General features: G+C 54.7%; 2 protein-coding genes across 2 annotated transcripts; one reads left to right on the top strand and one right to left on the bottom strand.

Moving 5' to 3' along the window:
* Positions 1–15,701: 15,701 nt before the first annotated feature.
* On the bottom strand, positions 15,702–16,526 carry FAM229A (family with sequence similarity 229 member A). Its single transcript, XM_055255640.2, has 3 exons — positions 16,387–16,526; positions 16,159–16,305; positions 15,702–15,964 (listed from the first exon to the last, which is right to left on the bottom strand). Exons 1-3 carry the CDS (start codon positions 16,512–16,514, stop codon positions 15,862–15,864), a joined length of 378 nt encoding a protein of 125 aa, XP_055111615.1. The 5' UTR covers positions 16,515–16,526; the 3' UTR covers positions 15,702–15,861.
* Positions 16,527–17,124: 598 nt separating this feature from the next.
* Positions 17,125–18,727, top strand: TSSK3 (testis specific serine kinase 3). Its single transcript, XM_055255594.1, has 2 exons — positions 17,125–17,269; positions 18,010–18,727. Exons 1-2 carry the CDS (start codon positions 17,125–17,127, stop codon positions 18,669–18,671), a joined length of 807 nt encoding a protein of 268 aa, XP_055111569.1. The 3' UTR covers positions 18,672–18,727.
* The last annotated feature ends 479 nt before the right edge of the window (positions 18,728–19,206 follow it).

The raw sequence follows: 19,206 nt of genomic DNA, 5'->3' as shown, positions 1-19,206 counted from the left end.
ATCTCTGTCCAGAACTCCCAGTGACCTTGGAGGTCACCCTGGATGTCCCATAGGGACCTGTAAAACAGACAAGCAGGCCCCAGTGGACACAGATCAGAGAGGACAGAGTTGGAGGCAGGAAACCCAGGGACAAGTCAACTGGACTCATCCAGACAAAGGCAATGGGCAATGATGGCCTGAATAGGCGAGGGAAGAGGGTAGAGGAGGAGAGGATGAAGTCTAGAGACGGTGCGGGAGCAGAGAGCCCCAGAGATGGGGACTGAGTTCTGCGTGAAGGGAGAGGGGCTGCAGGAGGGAGGGACATGGCTGCTGCTCCGGAGAGCTGGGTATGGGGCTGCCCTGAGCTGGCCTCATTTGAGGCGGAGCCCACCTGGCTGCCAGTCTCACCTGTTTCTTTGACTGACAGCCCCGCAAAGGGCAGGGGATGGGTCATGGGGTTTTTTTGTTTCTTTTGTTTTGACAGAGTTTTGCTCTTGTTGCCCAGGCTGGACTGCAGTGGTGTGATCTCGGCTCACTGCAACCTCCGCCTCCCGGGTTCAAGTGATTCTGCCTCAGCCTCCCAAGTAGCTGGGATTACAGGCGCCTGACACCACTAATTTTTGTATTTTTAGTTAAGACAGGGTTTTGCCACGTTGGCCAGACTGGTCTCAAACTCCTGACCTCAGGCAATCTGCCTGCCTCGGCCTCGCAAAGTGCTGGGATTATAGGGGTCAGCCACTGTGCCCAGCCCATGGGGGGGGGTCTTATGTGGGTGAGGGAGGGGGGCTCCTGTTGAGCAGTGAGTGGATGAGTCAGGGCAGCTCTTTTCTCTAGCCATCAGCAACCTCTGCCAGACCTTTGCACGGAGGCTTGGGGGAAACCCCTCCAGGCCACAGTCCTGGACAGGACCTGGGAGAGTGGGTAAGAGAGGGTGCAAGGACAGGTGCCTGAGGCCTCGGACCTAGCTGAGGGCCAGGGACCAATCGCCAGACCGCACCCCTCCCCTGCTTTATTTATTTATTTATTATTATTTTTTGAGACAGAGTCTCGCTCTGTCGCCCAGGCTAGAACGCAGTGGCGTGATCTTGGCTCACTACAACCTCCACCTCCTGGGTTCAAGTGATTCTCCTGCCTCAGCCTCCCGAGTAGCTGGAATTACAGGTGCACGCCACCACGCCCAGCTATTTTTTTTTTTTTTTTTTTTTTTTTTTTTTTTTTTTTGAGACGGAGTCTCGCTCTGTCGCCCAGGCTGGAGTGCAGTGGCGCAATCTCGGCTCACTGCAAGCTCCGCCTCCCGGGTTCACGCCATTCTCCTGCCTCAGCCTCTCGGAGTAGCTGAGACTACAGGCGCCCGCCACCACGCCCGGCTAATTTTTTGTATTTTTAGTAGAGACGGGGTTTCACCGTGGTCTCGATCTCCTGACCTCGTGATCCGCCCGCCTCGGCCTCCCAAAGTGCTGGGATTACAAACGTGAGCCACCGCGCCCGGCCAGCTATTTTGTATTTTTAGTAGAGATGGGGTTTCACCGTGTTGGCCAGGCTGGTCTCGAACTCCTGACCTCAAGAGATCCACCCACCTCGGCCTCTCAAAGTGCTGGGATTACAGGCGTGAGCCACCGCACCCAGCCCCTCCCCTGCTTTAAACCTGTTCATGGCTCCCTGTTTCTGCCTGGATAACCCCTTGTACTGGCTTTCGACGTCTTTGAAGCTATGCCCTGGCTGGCGTCATTTTAGGGAGAGCCTGCTTGCTGCCAGTCTCACAAATCCCCAAACCTTTCTCCACACTGTGCCCTCTGCCTGGAATACAGCTCCCCGGGCATGTCCACCCCAGTGCCCGCCCACCTGTCAAGATCCAGCTCCAGGGACCCCTCCAGAAGACTTTCCTGACCCACCAGATGACCCACTGTGCTCCAAACTAATGTCACCCTCCTGTGACACTGTACTCAGCTGGTGCATGTCTCCTCTTTCTGTGGCACTTTCAGAGTCAAGAGAGTAGGAACCAGGCCTTTTTCATCCAGTATCCCCCCAAGGAGCTCATGGGTGGGGTAGGCATGGTGGGAAGGTCAAGGGGTGATGGCAGAAGCTCTTCCAGCCCTGTAGGTTTGGTCAACTCAGTGTGTGTCAATGGGAAAAACCGAGATCATCCCCTCAAAGTAGAGATAGACAGAGTGAGGCCACAGCGATTTTATTTGGAGAATGAAGGGCAGAAGCACAGAGATCTCAGGAGGGAAAGCAAAGGTAACTCATTGTCATCCACAGAGAGGGGACTCAGGATCACGCTGCGTGTCCAGGCCATCTTCCCTCTCAGCCCAGCCTTGGCACAAGTCGGCCCCAGGATCATCATGTGATAGAGCCTGAAGCCTGTCTCCCCAAGTCCCTGGAAAATAGACATCTGTGACACTCCTCCCGAATCCCAGGGAGCATGGCTGAGCACGCCAGACTGCCTGGGCTCCAATTCTGTCCTGCCATGAACTGCCTGGGTGTCTTTGGACAAGTCATTTGACAGCTCTGAGCCTCTGCCTTCTCATCTGAGGACAACGGGAATAATGAGGGTACCCACCTCATGGGGATGTGATGAGGCTTAAAGAAGAAAATGCATGCAAAGTTTTAGCACAGTACCTGGCAGTGAGTAAATGTGCAATAATATTATTACTATTTTATCAAGAGGCCTGGATTCTGGTCCCAGTTCTGCCACTGTTTTCCCTCCCTGGGCCTGCTTGAGTTTCCGTCTATAAAGTAGGTGTTAATTGATTAAATGAGATAATGGATGCCAAAGAAGCTTCTGAGATGAATGATTATTTCTGCCCTTTGAAGTTCACTTCCCCGAGGCTGCAGGGTGTTGTCACCCCCACTCTATCAGGTCTTTACTGGGCTCTCCGTCTAGGCAGGATCCGTTGCTGAAGGGCCAGCCCATCTCCCTTCTGCCCATCTCCTCCCTTCTGCCCACAAGGCAGAATGAGAGGAAAAGGCTGGGGTTGCCTCAGCGGGACTGTGGTTAGACAGGACGAAGAACTTCCTTCCGGACTGCAGGATGCTGCCCTGGGAAGGAGCCAGAGGTCGTGGGACTGATGCCATTGGGGGGAGGAGTTGCTTCCAGGGGAATGGCCAGGCCCAGCCAGTTAAGCCAGAGTTAGCCAGTGGGGTGAATCTGCTGGGCAGTGACCTCACTTCCAGAAACCCTGATGGGGCCCTGTTTAAACTGGCCCCAGGGCTCCCAGGATCACAGAGACTACAGACAAAAAGGACACAGAAACACTATTCTCCAGGCACAGAGAGCCAGAGGCAAGTGGTTACCAACAAGACTACACTGTTCCGTCCACCAAGAACACTCTTCCCAAGCTCTGGAAGCGGCTGACCAGCCTTGCTAGCCTTGTTTAAGACTCGCCTCCTCAGAAGTGACCTCCCAACAATGCACGCATTCTCTCAGCATTTACTGTGCCCCAGCTATGTGTTAGGCACTGTTCTAGACCTGTGAACAAGACCAAGTCCTGGCCTGGCGCAGTGGCTCACGCCTGTAATCCCAGCACTTTGGGAGGCCGAGGCGGGCGGATCACGAGGTCAGGAGATCAAGACCATCCTGGCTAACGTGGTGAAACCCTGTCTTCTCTACTAAAAATACAAAAAATTAGCCAGGCGTGGTGGCAGGCACCTGTAGTCCCAGCTACTTGGGAGACTGAGGCAGGAGAATGACGTGAACCCGGGAGGCGGAGCTTGCAGTGAGCCGAGATTGCACCACTGCACTCCAGCCTGGGCGACAGAGCAAGACTCCGTCCCCCTGTCCCCCCCAAAAAAAGACCAAGTCCATGCCCATCCCATATCAAGTAGCACCTGACCCAGCCCTGTTCTTCTCAAACATAACACACTGTTTCTCTCTCCAGTTTATGGCCCGTCTCCCCACCAGAATGTATGTTCCATGAGGGCAGGGACCTCAACTGTTTGCTTCACCAGTGTAAACCCAGTGATTAACTCAGTGTATAAACCTGTCGCAAATCACTAAAATACGCCCTTGATAAATATTTGTTTTGTTTTTGTTTTTTTTGAGACAAGGTCTGCTCTATTGCCCAGGCTGGAGTGCAGTAGTGCGATCTTGGCTCACTGCAACCTCTGCCTCCTGGGCTCAAGTGATCCTCCCACCTAAGTCTCCTGAGTAGTTGGGACTACAAGCGCACGCCACCATGCCTGGCTAATTTTTCGCATTTTTAGTAGAGACGGGGTTTCGCCATGTTGCCCAGGCTGGTCTAGAACTCCTGGCCTCAAGCAATCTGCCCCCTTCAGCCTCCCAAAGTGCTGGGATTACAGGCGTGAGCCACCACACCCGGCCAAGCCCTTGATATATATTCGTTGACTAAATAGACACGTGGATCAGAGATCTAACACACAGAAACAGAACCACACTCAGAGGTGGTACAGACTTTCAGAGATGCACCGAAATGTGAACACAGACACACAGGATGATCACCACGACAGGGCCCTTCAAACTGACCCCGAGCTTCCATTCCCTTGGTCATTCAGCTTCGCCTCTAGGCCCAGGGCTGGAGTCACCTTTGCTCTGGGGCTGACCCAGTTGGTGCCCACCCAAGTGCACCACTTTCCTGGTCCCCAACTCCCTGCGCCGGGCACAGAGCTGGTATTATGTTTGAGGAGCCCTATTTGGGGCTCCTCTACTTTTTTGGGGGTGTCTTCTGACAAACAGAAATTTCAACATAGTCAAATTTGTCCAACTTTTTTTTTTTTTTTTTTTTTTTTGAGACGGAGTCTCGCTCTGTCGCCCAGGCTGGAGTGCAGTGGCGCGATCTCGGCTCACTGCAAGCTCCGCCTCCTGGGTTCACGCCATTCTCCTGCCTCAGCCTCTCCGAGTAGCTGGGACTACAGGCGCCCGCCACCACGCCCGGCTAATTTTTTTGTATTTTTAGTAGAGACGGGGTTTCACCGTGGTCTCGATCTCCTGACCTCGTGATCCGCCCGCCTCGGCCTCCCAAAGTGCTGGGATTACAAGCGTGAGCCACCGCGCCCGGCCTAATTTTTGTATTTTTTGTAGAGATGGGGTTCATCATATTGCCCAGGCTGGTCTCGAACTCCTCGGCTCAAGCAATTCACCCACCTGTGCCTCCCAAAGTGCTGGGATTACAAGCGTGAGCCACCGCGCCTGGCCAAATTTGTCCAACTTTTTAAAAGTATGTTTGTGTCAGCCCAATTCGAGTGGGGAAAAATAACCCTGCAAAGACCACGCCCTGCGCTCGGGGCCCCTCTGACTGCGGCTCATCTGCACAGGCTGCTGCAGCCTCGCAGGCAGCGACTGCAGCGGGCCGACCTCGTGCTCCGGCCTCGCCCCTCCCCCACGCCTCCAGCTAGGCCCCGCCCAAGACCCGCCCCTCCACGAGGCCCCGCCCACCGACGGCACCCCCACCCCCCCGTGGCCCCGCCCCTCACCGGCTCTCACGGGCGCAAGGGAACTAGATGTCGCTTCCTTTTGCCCAGGAAATAGTAGTTAATATTCTGCCACCGGTGCTTCCACCTGGAGGGAGGGGAAATCGGGAAGACGGAGTTGGGGCAAGTCTCCCCTCCCTCCGGGTCTGCGCCCGCTCCGCCTAGCCCCGCCCCTTCCTTCCGCTCCCGGTCGCCCTCAGACCCCGCCCTTCCCACTCAGTTCCGCCCCCTCCCCTCGCTCCCAGGCCCGGATCCTCGGCTCTGGGGATCCGCCCCTTCCTTAGACCTCGCCCCTTCGCACAGGCCCCCGTCACCCCGTCTACTCCCCGGGCCCTCGCCCCGCCCCTCCCGGCGCGCTCACGTTAGTCTCGGGCGCGCGCCGTAGCAGCTGGGCCAGCGCGCCGAGGGCACGTCGGCCAGGCCGGTGGCCGGGGGCAGCAGTAACAGGTTGCGTGCGGGCCAGCACCAGGCGGCACCCGGAGGGTGGCGGCGCTGCGGGCTCAGCCAGTAGTCGCCCAGGCTGCGGCGGGCGGCGGGCGCCGGCAAGACCGGGCCCCGGCTGCCCCAGAAACACAACTCCTCGTCCAGGCGGTGCGGGGCCGTGGCCCGGGGCCGCCTGCGGGGGAGATGGGACAGCGGTCACCCCAGGAGAACACGACAGGCGGGGAGGAGGAAGCTGCCTCCGATCGGACGAGGCAGGGCACGGGCCGGGGTCACTCCTGGTCGATTTAGAGGGACGTGGAAAGGGACTGGAGGCCCCCACTGGCGCCTTCCCGAGGACCTGAGTGCCTCCTCCCCCAGCTGCCAGACCGGGGCGCTTTATCCAGCTGGCGCCCTCCCTCGGGCCCCCTCACCGGGACAGAAGAAAATTCACCACGAAGTGAGCAGTCTGGGTGAATAGCATGGTGTCCAGCCGGTCTGGCCCGACTTCGGCCTCTTTAATACCGGCCTGGGCGAGGAGGGGGAGGCCTGAAAACCCATATTCCCCCCGGGCCCGGCTGTTTTTAGCAGAAGGCCAGTAGGCGTCAGCTGGCAGAGGGGTTGGGGGCAGAGCTGGTCTCTCTCGTGAGGTCTAGGGTAGTCTGCCCCCACTAGCCGCTTCAGTGGGAGGGGGCTGGTCACCAGATCTCCAAGTTCCCCAGAGACACTCCTCCCCAGGGTCAAGGACAGAAGTGCAAGGACAGAGGCAGCAGGAGGGGGCCAGGGACAGGAAGGTCAGCTGCCTATTGGAGAAACCCTTCCTCCTCCCACCCAGGCTTCCAGCCCCTGCTCACACACTTTTTTTTTGAGACAGGATCTCACTTTGTCATCCAGGCTGGAGTGCAGTGGGACGATCATAGCTCACTGCAGCCTCGGCCTCCTAGGCTCTAACGATCCTCCTGCCTCAGCCCCCCAAGTAACTGGGACTACAGGCACTCACCACCACACCTGGCTAATTTTTTGTATTTTTTTTGTAGGTACAGGGTTTCACTATGTTGCCAAGGCTAGTCTTGAATTCCTGAGCTCAAGTGAATCACCGGCCTTGGCCTCTCAAGTCTAGAATTACAGGTGAGCCACCATGCCCAGCCTTTTTTAAATTTTCTTTTTTCTTTTTTTTTTTTGAGACAGGGTCTCAACTCTGGCACCCAGGCTGGAGTGCAGTGGCATAATCACTGCTCACTGCATCCTCGACCTCCTAGGGCCCTAGCAGTCCTCCTGCATTAGCTGGAGGATTGCTGGGATTGCAGCAGCTGGGACCACAGGCCTGCGCCACCAAGTACAGCTAATGTGTGTGTGTGTGTGTGTGTGTGTGTGTGTGTTTTGTTTTGTTTTGTAGAGACAGTTTTGCCATGTTGTCTAGGCTGGTCTCAAACTCCTGGGATCAAGCAATCTGCCCCCCTCCCAATCAGCTTCCCAAAAGTGCTGAGATTACAGGCATGAGCCACCACTCCTGGCTGGCCTCACACACTCCTGATGGTGTGCTCAGGCACAAATCACGCCTCAAAGGGCCTCCTCTTCTCCCAGGCTTAGGCGCACCCTGACCTGCTCCCCATGGCTTTCATGCGAGCCTTCTCCCTAATTCTATGCTTAAATGTCAGCTCCTCAGCCAACTCTAGTTCAGGAGGCTGCTGGGGCTCCAGGACTCCCTAAACTGTCAGCAAAGTCCTGACACTTTCCTTCCCCAAAACTGAAAAGCCCTTGATCTGTTTAACCCTCTCTTTTTGCAGAAGAGGAAACTGAGGTTCACAATCGGGCAGTGAAAAGCCAAAAGTAAAACCTAGGCTTTCTACAACTCTGCCTGCTCCTACAAAAGGTGAGACAACCCTTCTGTGTGTCCTTGTCCAGCTTGGCATGGGGTTCAGGGCTCAGAGCCCAGGCTGGGCCCTGCTTCTCCCTGACCCCTGGGGATCCTAAGTAATATGCTGACCCAGCTCCCCTTCCCACACTGCCAGTTTGGGCTGTTTCCCCCCCAGTGACTCACACTGGCTGCCGGGGAGAGTGGGCAGCTGTTCTGAGCCCCCAGAGCCCAGTACAGGCCCTGACTTGCCCCCCCAAGTTCCGCAGCCATATTTGGGAATTTAACCTGTTTTTCTTCCTTGGGGACTCTCCTTCCCTTAATCCCTTCCTTTTTTCCCTGTCTTCAACCATTTTTCCATATCTTCAGCCTCACCCTCCCTGATGGCTTCTTTCCATAGGCAGACAAACAGGCTCTAGTCTTTCATATCTTTGAAAAAAAAGAAAGCCCTCCCTCAACTCCACATCCTTCGCCAGCTCCCCTCTGCAGCCAACATTCTTGAAGGAGTTGTATACACATGTTGTTTCTACTTCCTTACTCAGCCCCTGCAATCTGGCTTCCTCCCCCACCATTCCACAGGAACAGCCTGCCAAGGTCACTGCTGACCTCCTTGTTGCTAAATCCAAGGGATGCTTACAAGTCTTTATCTGCCTTGACCCCTTAGCAGTGGCCAGCTTTGACACAAATACTCCTTCCTCTTTCAGATACTTTTAGGCCCTTGTATTTCTGGACACTGTGCACTTTTGATTTTCTTGCTATCTTATGGGTTGCTGCCACATGGCAAATTTCTTATCCTTTGCTCACTGCCTAATCATGGTTGTTCCCAGGCCTGCTACAGTCTGTCCCTGGGGACTCTCATCAGCTTCCATGCCTTCAGCGTCCAGCCCATGTCAGAAACTCATATCTCTTTCTCAGTCCAGCCCTCTCCCCAACCCCACACCTGCCTCCTGGACCCCTCCTGCTGGATGTCCCACCTCTCAGGAAACAGGCTGCATACCTGCCCTTCCTCCATGTCCCCCAGCTTAGCTATCTCCCAGTTGTCTGGACCTGAAATCTGGACTTGGTTCTAGATTCTGTCCTCTCTCGCCATTTTTTTTTTTTTTTTTTTTTTTTTTTTTGAGACAGAGTCTTGCTCTGTCACCCAGGCTGGAGTGCAGTGGTGCAATCTCAGCTCCCTGCAACCTCTGCCTCCCAGGTTCAAGCGATTCTCCTGCCTCAGCTTCCCGAGTAGCTGGGACTATAGGCGCCCACCACCATGCCTGGCTAATTTTTATATTTTTAGTAGAGATGGGGTTTCACCATGTTGGCCAGGCTGGTCTTGAACTCCTGACCTCGTGATCCTCCCTCCTCGGCCTCCCAGTGCTGGGATTACAGGTGTGAGCCACCGCGCCCAGCTTCTCTCACCCTTTTCATCCTCAAGCAGCTATGAAAACCTGTCCTTTCAGGACGTACCTAAAATCCCATAGCTTCTCTCCATTTCTGCCACCAACACTTGAGCCAGGGGCCCATCACCTTTCACCAGAGAGGCTGCAGCAGCCTCCTGACCTGTCTCCCTGCTGCCACTCTCGATCCCCTATTTGGTCTGTTCCTATAGGGCAGCTGGGTGTGTCTTTCCAAAATGGGAATATGCCTCCCTGCACCATGTCTTTAGCATCAGGGTCACGCAACCCGTGCCCGTGCCAACCCCAGTGTTGGGGCGTTCCTCAGTCTTTGCCTGGGTAACGGCTTCTCATCCTTCAGTTCAAGCGTCCGTTCCTCACGAGAGCCATTTCCAAACTCCCAGCCAGGCAGGTCGCTCTGCTGTTTCTTCTTCTCACAGCACCAAGGCCTCTCCTCTGTGGACATTGCAAGCAGTCATTCACAAACTAGTCTAATCTGCAGATTCCTGAGCCCTCCTGTTCTAGATCCTGGGGATGTCAGGAGGAGGACAGTCCAGCCCCCGGCCCCTGTCGTATAATGGGGAAGACAGGCATTAACCTGAGCTCAGGAATCGATACGGACACTGAAGGCAACACAGTGGCCATGCAGGCCCTAAGGATGGTGGTCAGGGGAACCGTCTTTGAGGGCGATCTGGGGGGTCAGGGGAAGCTATTCCATGCAGAAGGATGGTGTACTTAAGGTGGGAGGAATGTTTTGTGATGATTTGAAAGGTGTCCGGTGTGGCTGCACAAGTGATGTGAAGAAGCCATTGATGAGGTTTAAATAGGAAACTGACCCAGCTGCGTTTGTGGTCTTTATAAAATAATTCTGGATTGGAGGAATCAAGCGAGGAAGGAGGGAGACCTGGCAGGGAGCTGCCGGAATAATTGGGTGAGTAGTAAGGGGGGCCTGACTCAGGGCAGTGGCAGTGGATTTGGGGCAGACTAAACTGTGGTTGCCTGTACTGGAGTCAGGGAAGAGGGGGGAATGAGAATGATTCTGGTCTTCCTACCCTAACAGTGGGTGGGAGAGGGCAGTGGGAGCTGGACCACCCATATCCCCGTGGTGACCATACCTGCAGTCCCTCATCCATCCTTTGTCTTTTTTCTTTTTTTTTTTTTTTTTTTTTTGAGACAGAGTCTCGCTTTGTCACCCAGGCTGGAGTGCAGTGGCACCATCTCAGCTCACTGCAACGTCCACCTCCCAGGTACAAGTGATTCTCCTGCTTCAGCCTCCTGAGTAGCTTGGATTACAAGCACACGCCACCATGCCTGGCTAAGTTTTGTATTTTTAGTAGAGATGGGGTTTCACCATTTTGGTCAGGCTGGTCTTGAACTCCTGACCTTGTGATCTGCCTGCCTCAGTCTCTCAAAGTGCTGGGATTACAGGTATGAACCACTGTGCCTGGCCATCTTTTTTTCTTTTATTCATGCAGTGACATGATCTCAGCTCACTGTAGCCTTGACCTTCCAGGCTCAAGCGAGCCTCCTAGCTCAGCCTCCTGAGTAGCTGGGACTACAAGCACATGCTACCACACCCGGCTAATATTTTTTAATTTGTAGAGACGCCGTGTTTTCTAGGCTGGTCTTGAACTCCTGTGTTCAAAAGATACACCCGCCTCAGCCTCCCAGAGTGCTGGGATTACAGGTGTGAGCCACCGCACTGGCCTCATCCTTTTTCTTTTCTTTCTTTCCTTCCTTTCCCTTTCCTTTTTCCTTCCCTCCTTTCCTCCCTTCCTCCCTTCCTTACTTTCCTTTTTCTTTCTCTCCTTCCTTCCTTCCTTCCTTCCTTCCTTCCTTCCTTCCTTCCTTTCTTCCTTTCTTCCTTTCTCTTTTCTTTCTTTCTCTCTTTTTCCCTTTCTTTCTCTCTTTTTCTTTTTCATTTTTGAGACAGTCTCACTCTGTTGTCCAGCCTGGAGTGCAGTGGCATGATCTTGGCTCATGGCAACCTCGACCTCCTGAACTCAAGTGATCCTTCTGCCTCAGCCTCCCAAATAGTTGGGACTATAGGCATGTGCTACCATGCCTGGCTATTTTTTTTTTTTTTTTTTTTTTTTTTTTTTTTTTTTTTTTCTGTAGAGACAGGGTTTTGCCACGTTGCCCAGGCTGGTCTCAAACTCCTGGCCTCAAGAGGTCTGCCCACCTCAGCCTCCCAAAGTGCTGGGATTACAGGCATAAACCACCATGCCTGGGCACCCCATCCTTTTTCTTAGAGGAGCAGATGGAGGCCCCTAAGAGGTAGAAGGCTGCTAATAAGGCCTAGGACAAGGCAGAGGGGAGGAGAAGGGGAAGTTGGGTCTGAGTCCGGATGTGATGAGGTTTCAGGGAAAGTGGCGTCTGGGGTTTCCTCAGAGTCTGGAAATTCCACTGTTTCCGGGACCGCTCTGAGACCCCCAAATCCTGAGACGCTCAAACCCTGAGGCCCAGTCCTTGTAAGTCCTGGGGGCCCTCTAGGGGGTGTGAGTCTATCTGGAGGTCCGCATCCTCTGACAAGTCCCAAGGTAGCGAGTAGGATTCTTGACCATCCCTAATGCCAATGTGCGCTTCGGGCGAGGCACACCCCGCGCCTGTTAGCTGCATGATCCTATGTCATCCTCATGTAATCCTTGGAGGCACATAGTTTGTTTATTCCCATGGCACCTATGAGACTTCAAAGGGTTAAGGAACTTGCTCAAATTCGCATGGCTAGGATGAGGCGGAGTGAGGAGTTGAACCAAGGCTTGACTGACATCAGAGTGTGTGCTTTTAACTCCTGTGCTATATTAAGTCTGGCGACCCCCCTGGTTGATTGCCTCAGTAAGAGGAGGATGATTTGTGGGGGATTTGCTTGTGGTTGGGGTGGCTGTCCCCCTCTCATATCAAGCGATGGGAAAGGGTAGCGCTGACGTCAGTTATTGCCATGGTGATACAGCAACCCTTTCCCTGCTGTCTCCATGGTAACCTGGGGGGTCCATCTGTACTTCGCCCCCTCCTTCTAAAAGGGGGTCCCTTAGGGAGGGGCTGGCTAATAAGGTGTCTGGGAAAGAAGTCAGGGAAGGCAGTGATTTGAGCATCCCCCTTTGCCTGGCCCCTCCCCATTCCTCAGGCCCAGAGAGTAAGGCTGGGATCTGCATTGGGTCCTGCACTGGGGTCCAGGGACAGAGGTACCCTTTAGGGTGAGGGAGGCAGCTCTGTCTTTTCTACCTGGGGATTCCCCTGGAAATTCCCCTGCCCCCAATCCCCCCACCAAGTTCTTAGGCTCCTGAACAGAACTGCTAGGAAGTTGGCAGAGGCAGGCAAGAGGGTTTCCTCAGCCCTCTTCAGGGCTGGACAGCACCCAACCCCTGGGGACAGTGTCTTTGGCTGTCTGGCTCTCTGCTGCCCCTTGAAGCCAAAGGTAGGAGCAGCAGCCGTAGCATCTCTCTTGCTTATCAAGTGGTAGCTGTGGCAGTGATTCCTGCATGGTGCTATACATACAGGTCCTTACTGAAACTCTACCAGGTGTCAATTAGCCCCATTTTACAGATTTGAAGATGGAGGCTCAGAGAAGTAACTAGCTCAAAACTGCACAGTTAGAAAAACAGCAGAGTCAGGACTTGAACTCAGCACGAGTTTCGGCCAGTGGCTTTTCCAGCAGAAAGGAGTAAGAAGAAACAGAGAACAGAATGGAAGAGAAGAGAAATAGGAGAGTGAAGTGACCCAGGTAGGAGCCTGTCGTACTCTGCCTGCCTGCAGAACAAAGTTCAAACTCCTTCACCTGGTTCGCAAAGGCCTCCTTGATCCAGCTTCTCTTTTGTTAACCCATTCCTGGATCCCCTGCATTCTATGCTCTGAAAGGGAAAATGATGTCAGATTCAGGCCTGGGGTCTCAGTACCAGGCATGGCCCAGGAAGGTGTTGATGAAAATTGATGAACCGAGTTTCTTGAAATTGTCCTTCACTTTCCTGCCTCCAGGCCTTTACCCACAATGCTTCCTCCCCAAAGGGAATGCTCTTCCCCTTGCTCATGGACATTCTAGAGCTAACTAGCCCCACTGGCAAGGACTGCGTCTAGAATCTTTGTATCCCTCACAAATCAGGTACGTGGGATGTGGCAGTAACTGGTTTCTAAATTTTTTTTTTTTTTTTTTGAGATGGAGTCTCACTCTGTCACCCAGGCTGGAGTGCAGTGGTGTGATCTTGGCTCACTGCAAGCTCCACCTCCCGGGTTCACACCATTCTCCTGCCTCAGCCTCCCGAGTAGGTGAGACTACAGGTGCCCGCCACCACGCCTGGCTAATTTTTTTGTATTTTTAGTAGAGACGGGGTTTCACCATGTTAGCCAGGATGGTCTTGAACTCCTGACCTTATGATCCGCCTGCCTCGGCCTCCCAAAGTGCTGGGATTATAGGCGTGAAGCACCGTGCCCGGCCTAATTTTTTTTAGAGACAGGATCTCACTCTGTTGCTCAGGCTGGAGTGCAGTGGTGTGACCTTGGCTCATTGCTGCCTCAAACTCCTGGGCTCAAGCAATCCTCCTGCCTCGGGCTCCCCAGTAGCTAGGACTACAGGCACATGCCACCATACCTGGTTTTTTTGTTTTGTTTTGTTTTTAGAGATGGGATCTTGCTGTTTTCCATGCTGGTCTTGAACTGCTGGGCTCAAGTGATCCTCCTGCCTCAGCTTCCCAAAGTGCTGGGATTACAGGCCTGAGCCACCATGCCTGGCCTATTTTTTTTTTTTTTTTTTTAAGGAAAGGAGGGTTGAGAAGAGAGGAGAAAGGAAGTGGGAGAGATGAAAAAAAAAAGGAAGAATGAGAAGGATTCACTATTTGGGGGCTGACAGAGTCCAAAGAGACCAGCTGATGCCTTTTGTTTTTAAATTAAACCAGTGAGGAAATAGGCCCTTTTAGTAAGCCTCCTACATGGGGACTGCCTGAGAGAGCATTTTATGTGGAAACTGAGAAGGGTATCCCTTTTGGGTGACGTGGAATTCTAAGGTGCTCTAGGGAAAGCTTGGACTTCTCTACCCTATGAGGATTAGAGGAGGGTGTTGAATCAATTGTCCTTAGATCTCAGGGGACAGGAGACCGAACCTGACCTTTAGGTTACACTCCCCCCATACAAAATTGGAAAGTAGAATATACGGGCTCATTAAAGCAAAATTGGAAAGTAGAAAATAGTTGTTTAGCTTAAATACTAGCACTTCCGGGCAGGCTTCCTGTCATGGGCCCCTCCGAGGGTAGATCTTAGGGCATGTGGTCTCAGGATGCCGAGGAGTGTGCTAGACTCTCATTGGGGGACCTTGAGTAAGTCTCAAAGGCTCAGTTCACTCATCTGTAAAATAGGAAGTTAAACCAACATCTCTTTCTTTCTTTCTTTTTTTGAACTCTGTTGCCCAGGCTGGAGTGCAGTGGCATGATCTCAGCTCACTGCAACCTCTGCCTCCTGGGTTCAAGCGATTCTCCTGCCTCAGCCTCCCAAGTGGCTGGGATTACAGGTGCGTACCACCACACCCAGCTAATTTTTATATTTTTAGTAGAGATGGGGGTTTCACCATGTTGGCCAGGCTGGTCTCGAACTCCTGACCTTGTGATCCACCTGCCTCGGCCTCCCAAAGTGCTGGGATTACAGGCGTGAGCCACCGCGCCTGGCAAGCCAACATTTTTCAAATGGCCTCTTCCTCAATCTTTTTTGTTTTTTGAGACAGAGTCTCGCTGTCACCCAGGCTGGAGTGCAGTGGTGCCATCTCGGCTCACTGCAGGCTCCGCCCCCCCGGGCTTCATGCCATTCTCCTGCCTCAACCTTCCGAGTAGCTGGGACTACAGGCGCCTGCCACCTCGCCTGGCTAATTTTTTGTATTTTAGTAGAGACGGGGTTTCACTGTGTTAGCCAGGATGGTCTCGATCTCCTGACCTCGTGATCCGCCCGCCTCGGCCTCCCAAAGTGCTGGGATTACAGGCGTGAGCCACCGTGCCCGGCCTCCCCAATCTTTTTATGATCCCTTCAGTCCTGGGAGAAACCAAGGCTCAGGATGGACTGGGGCAGCTCCAAACCCTTCCAATAAGGAAGGCCCCAGGCGCCTAGGGCCGCAAAGAGCAAGTCGCAGAACTTTGTCGCAGAACTTCTCGCGCGAGAGGATTAAAATGGGCCTGGTCGGGCGCCTGTAGTCCCAGCTGAGGCTGAGGCAGAATTGTTTGAACCTGGAGGCGGAGGTTGCAGTGAACAGAGATCGTGCCACTGTAGTCCAGCCTGGGAAACAGAGCGAGACTCCATCTCATAAATAAATAAATTAATTAATTAAATAAAGGGCCTGCTGTGGGTGGCCACTGGCTGTATTCCATGTTACTTGTTGGTCCGCCTCTCCCTCCTGTTCCCCGCTTCTGTGGGCTGCCAGGGTCCAGCACAGTGATGTGAATTTTACCGGAGAACCACGAGAGGGTTAGAGAGATGGACCAGGGCAGGGCCCCAGGGAAAGGCTGCCCAGGAGGGGTCAGGACCAGCAAGATATGGGAGGAGTGAAGTGGCATAGGTTGAAAGGCGGAAGGGCTGGGTCCCAAAGAGGAGGCTGCGGAAGGGAAAGTGTTATTGGACTGGGCAGAGCAGCCAGTGGGCACGACGGATAGACATACACTGCCAGCCCGGAGTGGAAAGAACAGTTTATGCTGTGCTTTATTAAAATGTGCATCATTCTTTTATTTTAAAATGTGCATCGTCTCGTGCTCGGCGCATGCGACCTCAGCGTGGTGGCCCGCAGGGGGCCTCGTTCCCGCCCAGCTCCCGCGGAGCCGCAGGGAGCAGGCGCACTCACGTGGCGCGGGCCCGGGGGCTCCCGCCCATGGCCCGGTAGACATCGATGGGCACGTGCGGCAGCGTCAGGCAGTGGCATCCAGGGCAGCGACGAAGCGGCCTGGGGAAAGCGGGGCGCGACAGGGGGCGCTGAGGCAGGGGCTTGGCCCATCCTGTGGGGCGCATCCAGGGAGTGCACCTGGGGTCCCCGGGGGTCCGGACGTGGATGCGGGGACCTGACTGCTGGTGGCGCCAAGTGGGACGGAGGGCGGGGCCGCGGGAAGGCCAGAGTGGGGCGTGGGGCGCGGGCCTTACCTGACGCGGTTGTGCTCAGTCGCTACCGCTTCCGGGCTGTCCTGGGACTCGGGGGCAGCGGCAAGGCCACGGGAATCTCCAGCCTCAATGGGAAATCTCCGACCCTGCGGGGGCTCCTGGGCGCTCATGTCCAGGCCCCGGGGCGCTCTGTGCGGAGAGTGGCGGTCAGGCCTCTCCTGGGCCGCCGGGCGCCGCCGCCTCGCGCCCGCCACCTGGGCCGTCGCTCACCTCCCGGAGGCTGAGACCGGTCCCAGGCTAGAAGCAGCTGCCCGAGCCCTGGCCGCGGGAGAACGCTCTGGTCCAGGCGGAGCCGGGCAGGTCTCTGCGGCGTGCCCGGGCGTCGAGGAGGGCAGCATTGTGACTCGGGCCGCGGCGCGCTGACCTCACAGAGCACGTTCCTCCCAGTGGAGAACCCCCAACGGTGCCCCCTGCCGCCCCTGGCACTCAGCGCGGGCCAGAACCGGGGACTGGAGGGCTCTGGCCATGGCGCCTGGAGACGGGGTCGCGCAGACCCGGGCCACCCGAGGGGGGCGCAGCAGGCCAGGGCAACCTGCCGCGAGGCGGCGTCCACGCCGAGGAGCCGGGCATTCCTGGCCCACACAGACGCCGCGGAGCGCCCTCCCAGGCGGGGCTACGACTCAGTGCCTGGCGCAGGGGCGGGCTCGGCGGTGACTTAATCCGGGCTCGGTTTGGTGGTGGTAGTGAGGGCAGGTAGGGGCACTGCCCATTTTGGCCAAGGGTCACACAGCATCTACATCACAATTGCACCGGAGTTTAAAAATGTCTGGCCCTGTCCCTCCCCACCACCCGCCGCTGTGTCCAGACAGAAAATGTTTTAACGCTGGGGGTGGCTGCGGATGAAGTCCTTGGGGAGAAAAGGAGCAGGCCAAGGGCGATAGTGGAGTAGAGCTGCCTTGCAGAGGCAGCATGAGCTGAGAGGGTGATAGGAAGGCGGCGCTAGACAGCATGGAGGACTTTCTGCTCTCCAATGGGTACCAGCTGGGCAAGACCATTGGGGAAGGGACCTACTCAAAAGTCAAAGAAGCATTTTCCAAAAAACACCAAAGAAAAGTGGCAATTAAAGTTATAGACAAGACGGGAGGGCCAGAAGGTGAGCCGGGGCCCCCTTTGGAGGGAAGGAGGGAGGGCTGGCTGAGGTGGGTGGGTGCTTCCTCCTGTTGGAAAGATCATTCCATCATTCCCTGCTCCCGCTGGCGTGGAACCAAGCAAGCCCGATGGCAGCTCTGGAGTGGGTCAGCGGGGAACACAGGGGTTCTGGGAGTCCAGGAACATTACAGCCCCCAGAATGCAAGATGAAAGTGGCATGAGGTGAAGGATCCTCAGAGGCACAACCTGAGCCAGGCTTTCCTTTCCGGCAGGGAAACAGACTGGCAGAGGCCACAGCCAGGGCTAGTAGAGAACAGGGGCTGGTGCCGAGGCCTGTGGAGATGGGGAAAAAGGAAGACAGGACTCATGGAAAGAATTGTGGGGTCGGGACAGCGGCAGGAGGAGCTGGCTCACCACCCTGTGGACAAATCAGGTCTTATAATTTGTGATTCTGTGGCTTTGTCTAAAAGTCCCTAAAGCACCTGATACCCAGTCTCACAGACTGCTCAAAACAGTCCACAAGGCTGGTGGGGAGTGCTTCTTTTGAATGATATACTAACAACAAAAATAATAGAAGTGAACATTCTTTGCAAAGTCCAAGCAGCTAGACACATTTAAGACCATTAAGGGAGCCAAGAAATAAGACCCAGACAAGGTGGGCAGAAGTTGGAAGGCAGGAGACAGGCATGAGGAGGTGGGCCTTTCTGATCTGCCAGCCCATCTCTCCTCCCCTTACTTCTTCAGAGTTTATCCAGAGATTCCTGCCTCGGGAGCTCCAAATTGTCCGTACCCTGGACCACAAGAACATCATCCAGGTGTATGAGATGCTGGAGTCTGCTGACGGGAAAGTCTGCCTGGTGATGGAGCTGGCTGAGGGAGGGGATGTCTTTGACTGCGTGCTGAATGGGGGGCCACTGCCTGAAAGCCAGGCCAAGGCCCTCTTCCGTCAGATGGTTGAGGCCATCCGCTACTGCCATGGCTGTGGTGTGGCTCACCGGGACCTCAAGTGCGAGAACGCCTTGTTGCAGGGCTTCAACCTGAAGCTGACTGACTTTGGCTTTGCCAAGGTGTTGCCCAAGTCACGCCGGGAGCTGAGCCAGACCTTCTGTGGCAGTACAGCCTATGCTGCCCCTGAGGTGCTGCAGGGTATTCCCCACGATAGCAAGAAAGGTGATGTCTGGAGCATGGGTGTGGTCCTGTATGTCATGCTCTGTGCCAGCCTACCTTTTGACGACACAGACATCCCTAAGATGCTGTGGCAGCAGCAGAAGGGGGTGTCCTTCCCCACTCATCTGAGCATCTCGGCCGATTGCCAGGACCTGCTCAAGAGGCTCCTGGAACCCGACATGACCCTCCGGCCTTCAATTGAAGAAGTTAGTTGGCATCCATGGCTAGCAAGCACTTGATAAAAGCAATGGCAAGTGCTCCCCAATAAAGTAGGGGGAGAAAGCAAACCCAAAAACCCGCTTCTAAAATGGTGATATATATTTTACGCTTTAAGTTTACTTATCCTAAAACTTACCTACATCTACCCCAGCCTTACTACTACTCTTTCCTTTTAGAGATCTTCATGGAATCAAAGGACCTCATTCAGACTTCCTTTTTTTTTTTTAAGAGTCTTGCTCTGTCGCCCAGGCTGGAGTGCAGTGGCACGATTCCAGCTCACTGCAACTCTGCTTCCCAGGTTCAAGCGATTCTCCTGCCTCAGCCTCCCCAGTAGCTGGGATTACAGGCACCTACCACCATGCCTGGCTATTTCTGTATTTTTAGTAGAGATGGGGTTTCACCATGTTGGCCAGGCTGGTCTGGAACTCCTGACCTGAAGTGATGCACCCACCTTGGCCTCCCAAAATGTTGGGATTACAGGCGTGAGCCACCGTGCCTGGCCTGACAAGTGATTTTCATACTAAAGTTAATTAGAACAGACCCAAGAATCATATA

This window comes from Symphalangus syndactylus, chromosome 12 (assembly GCF_028878055.3).
Source record: "Symphalangus syndactylus isolate Jambi chromosome 12, NHGRI_mSymSyn1-v2.1_pri, whole genome shotgun sequence".
NCBI classification, from domain to species: Eukaryota; Metazoa; Chordata; class Mammalia; order Primates; family Hylobatidae; genus Symphalangus; species Symphalangus syndactylus.
This window is presented reverse-complemented; position numbering and strand designations above follow the sequence as displayed.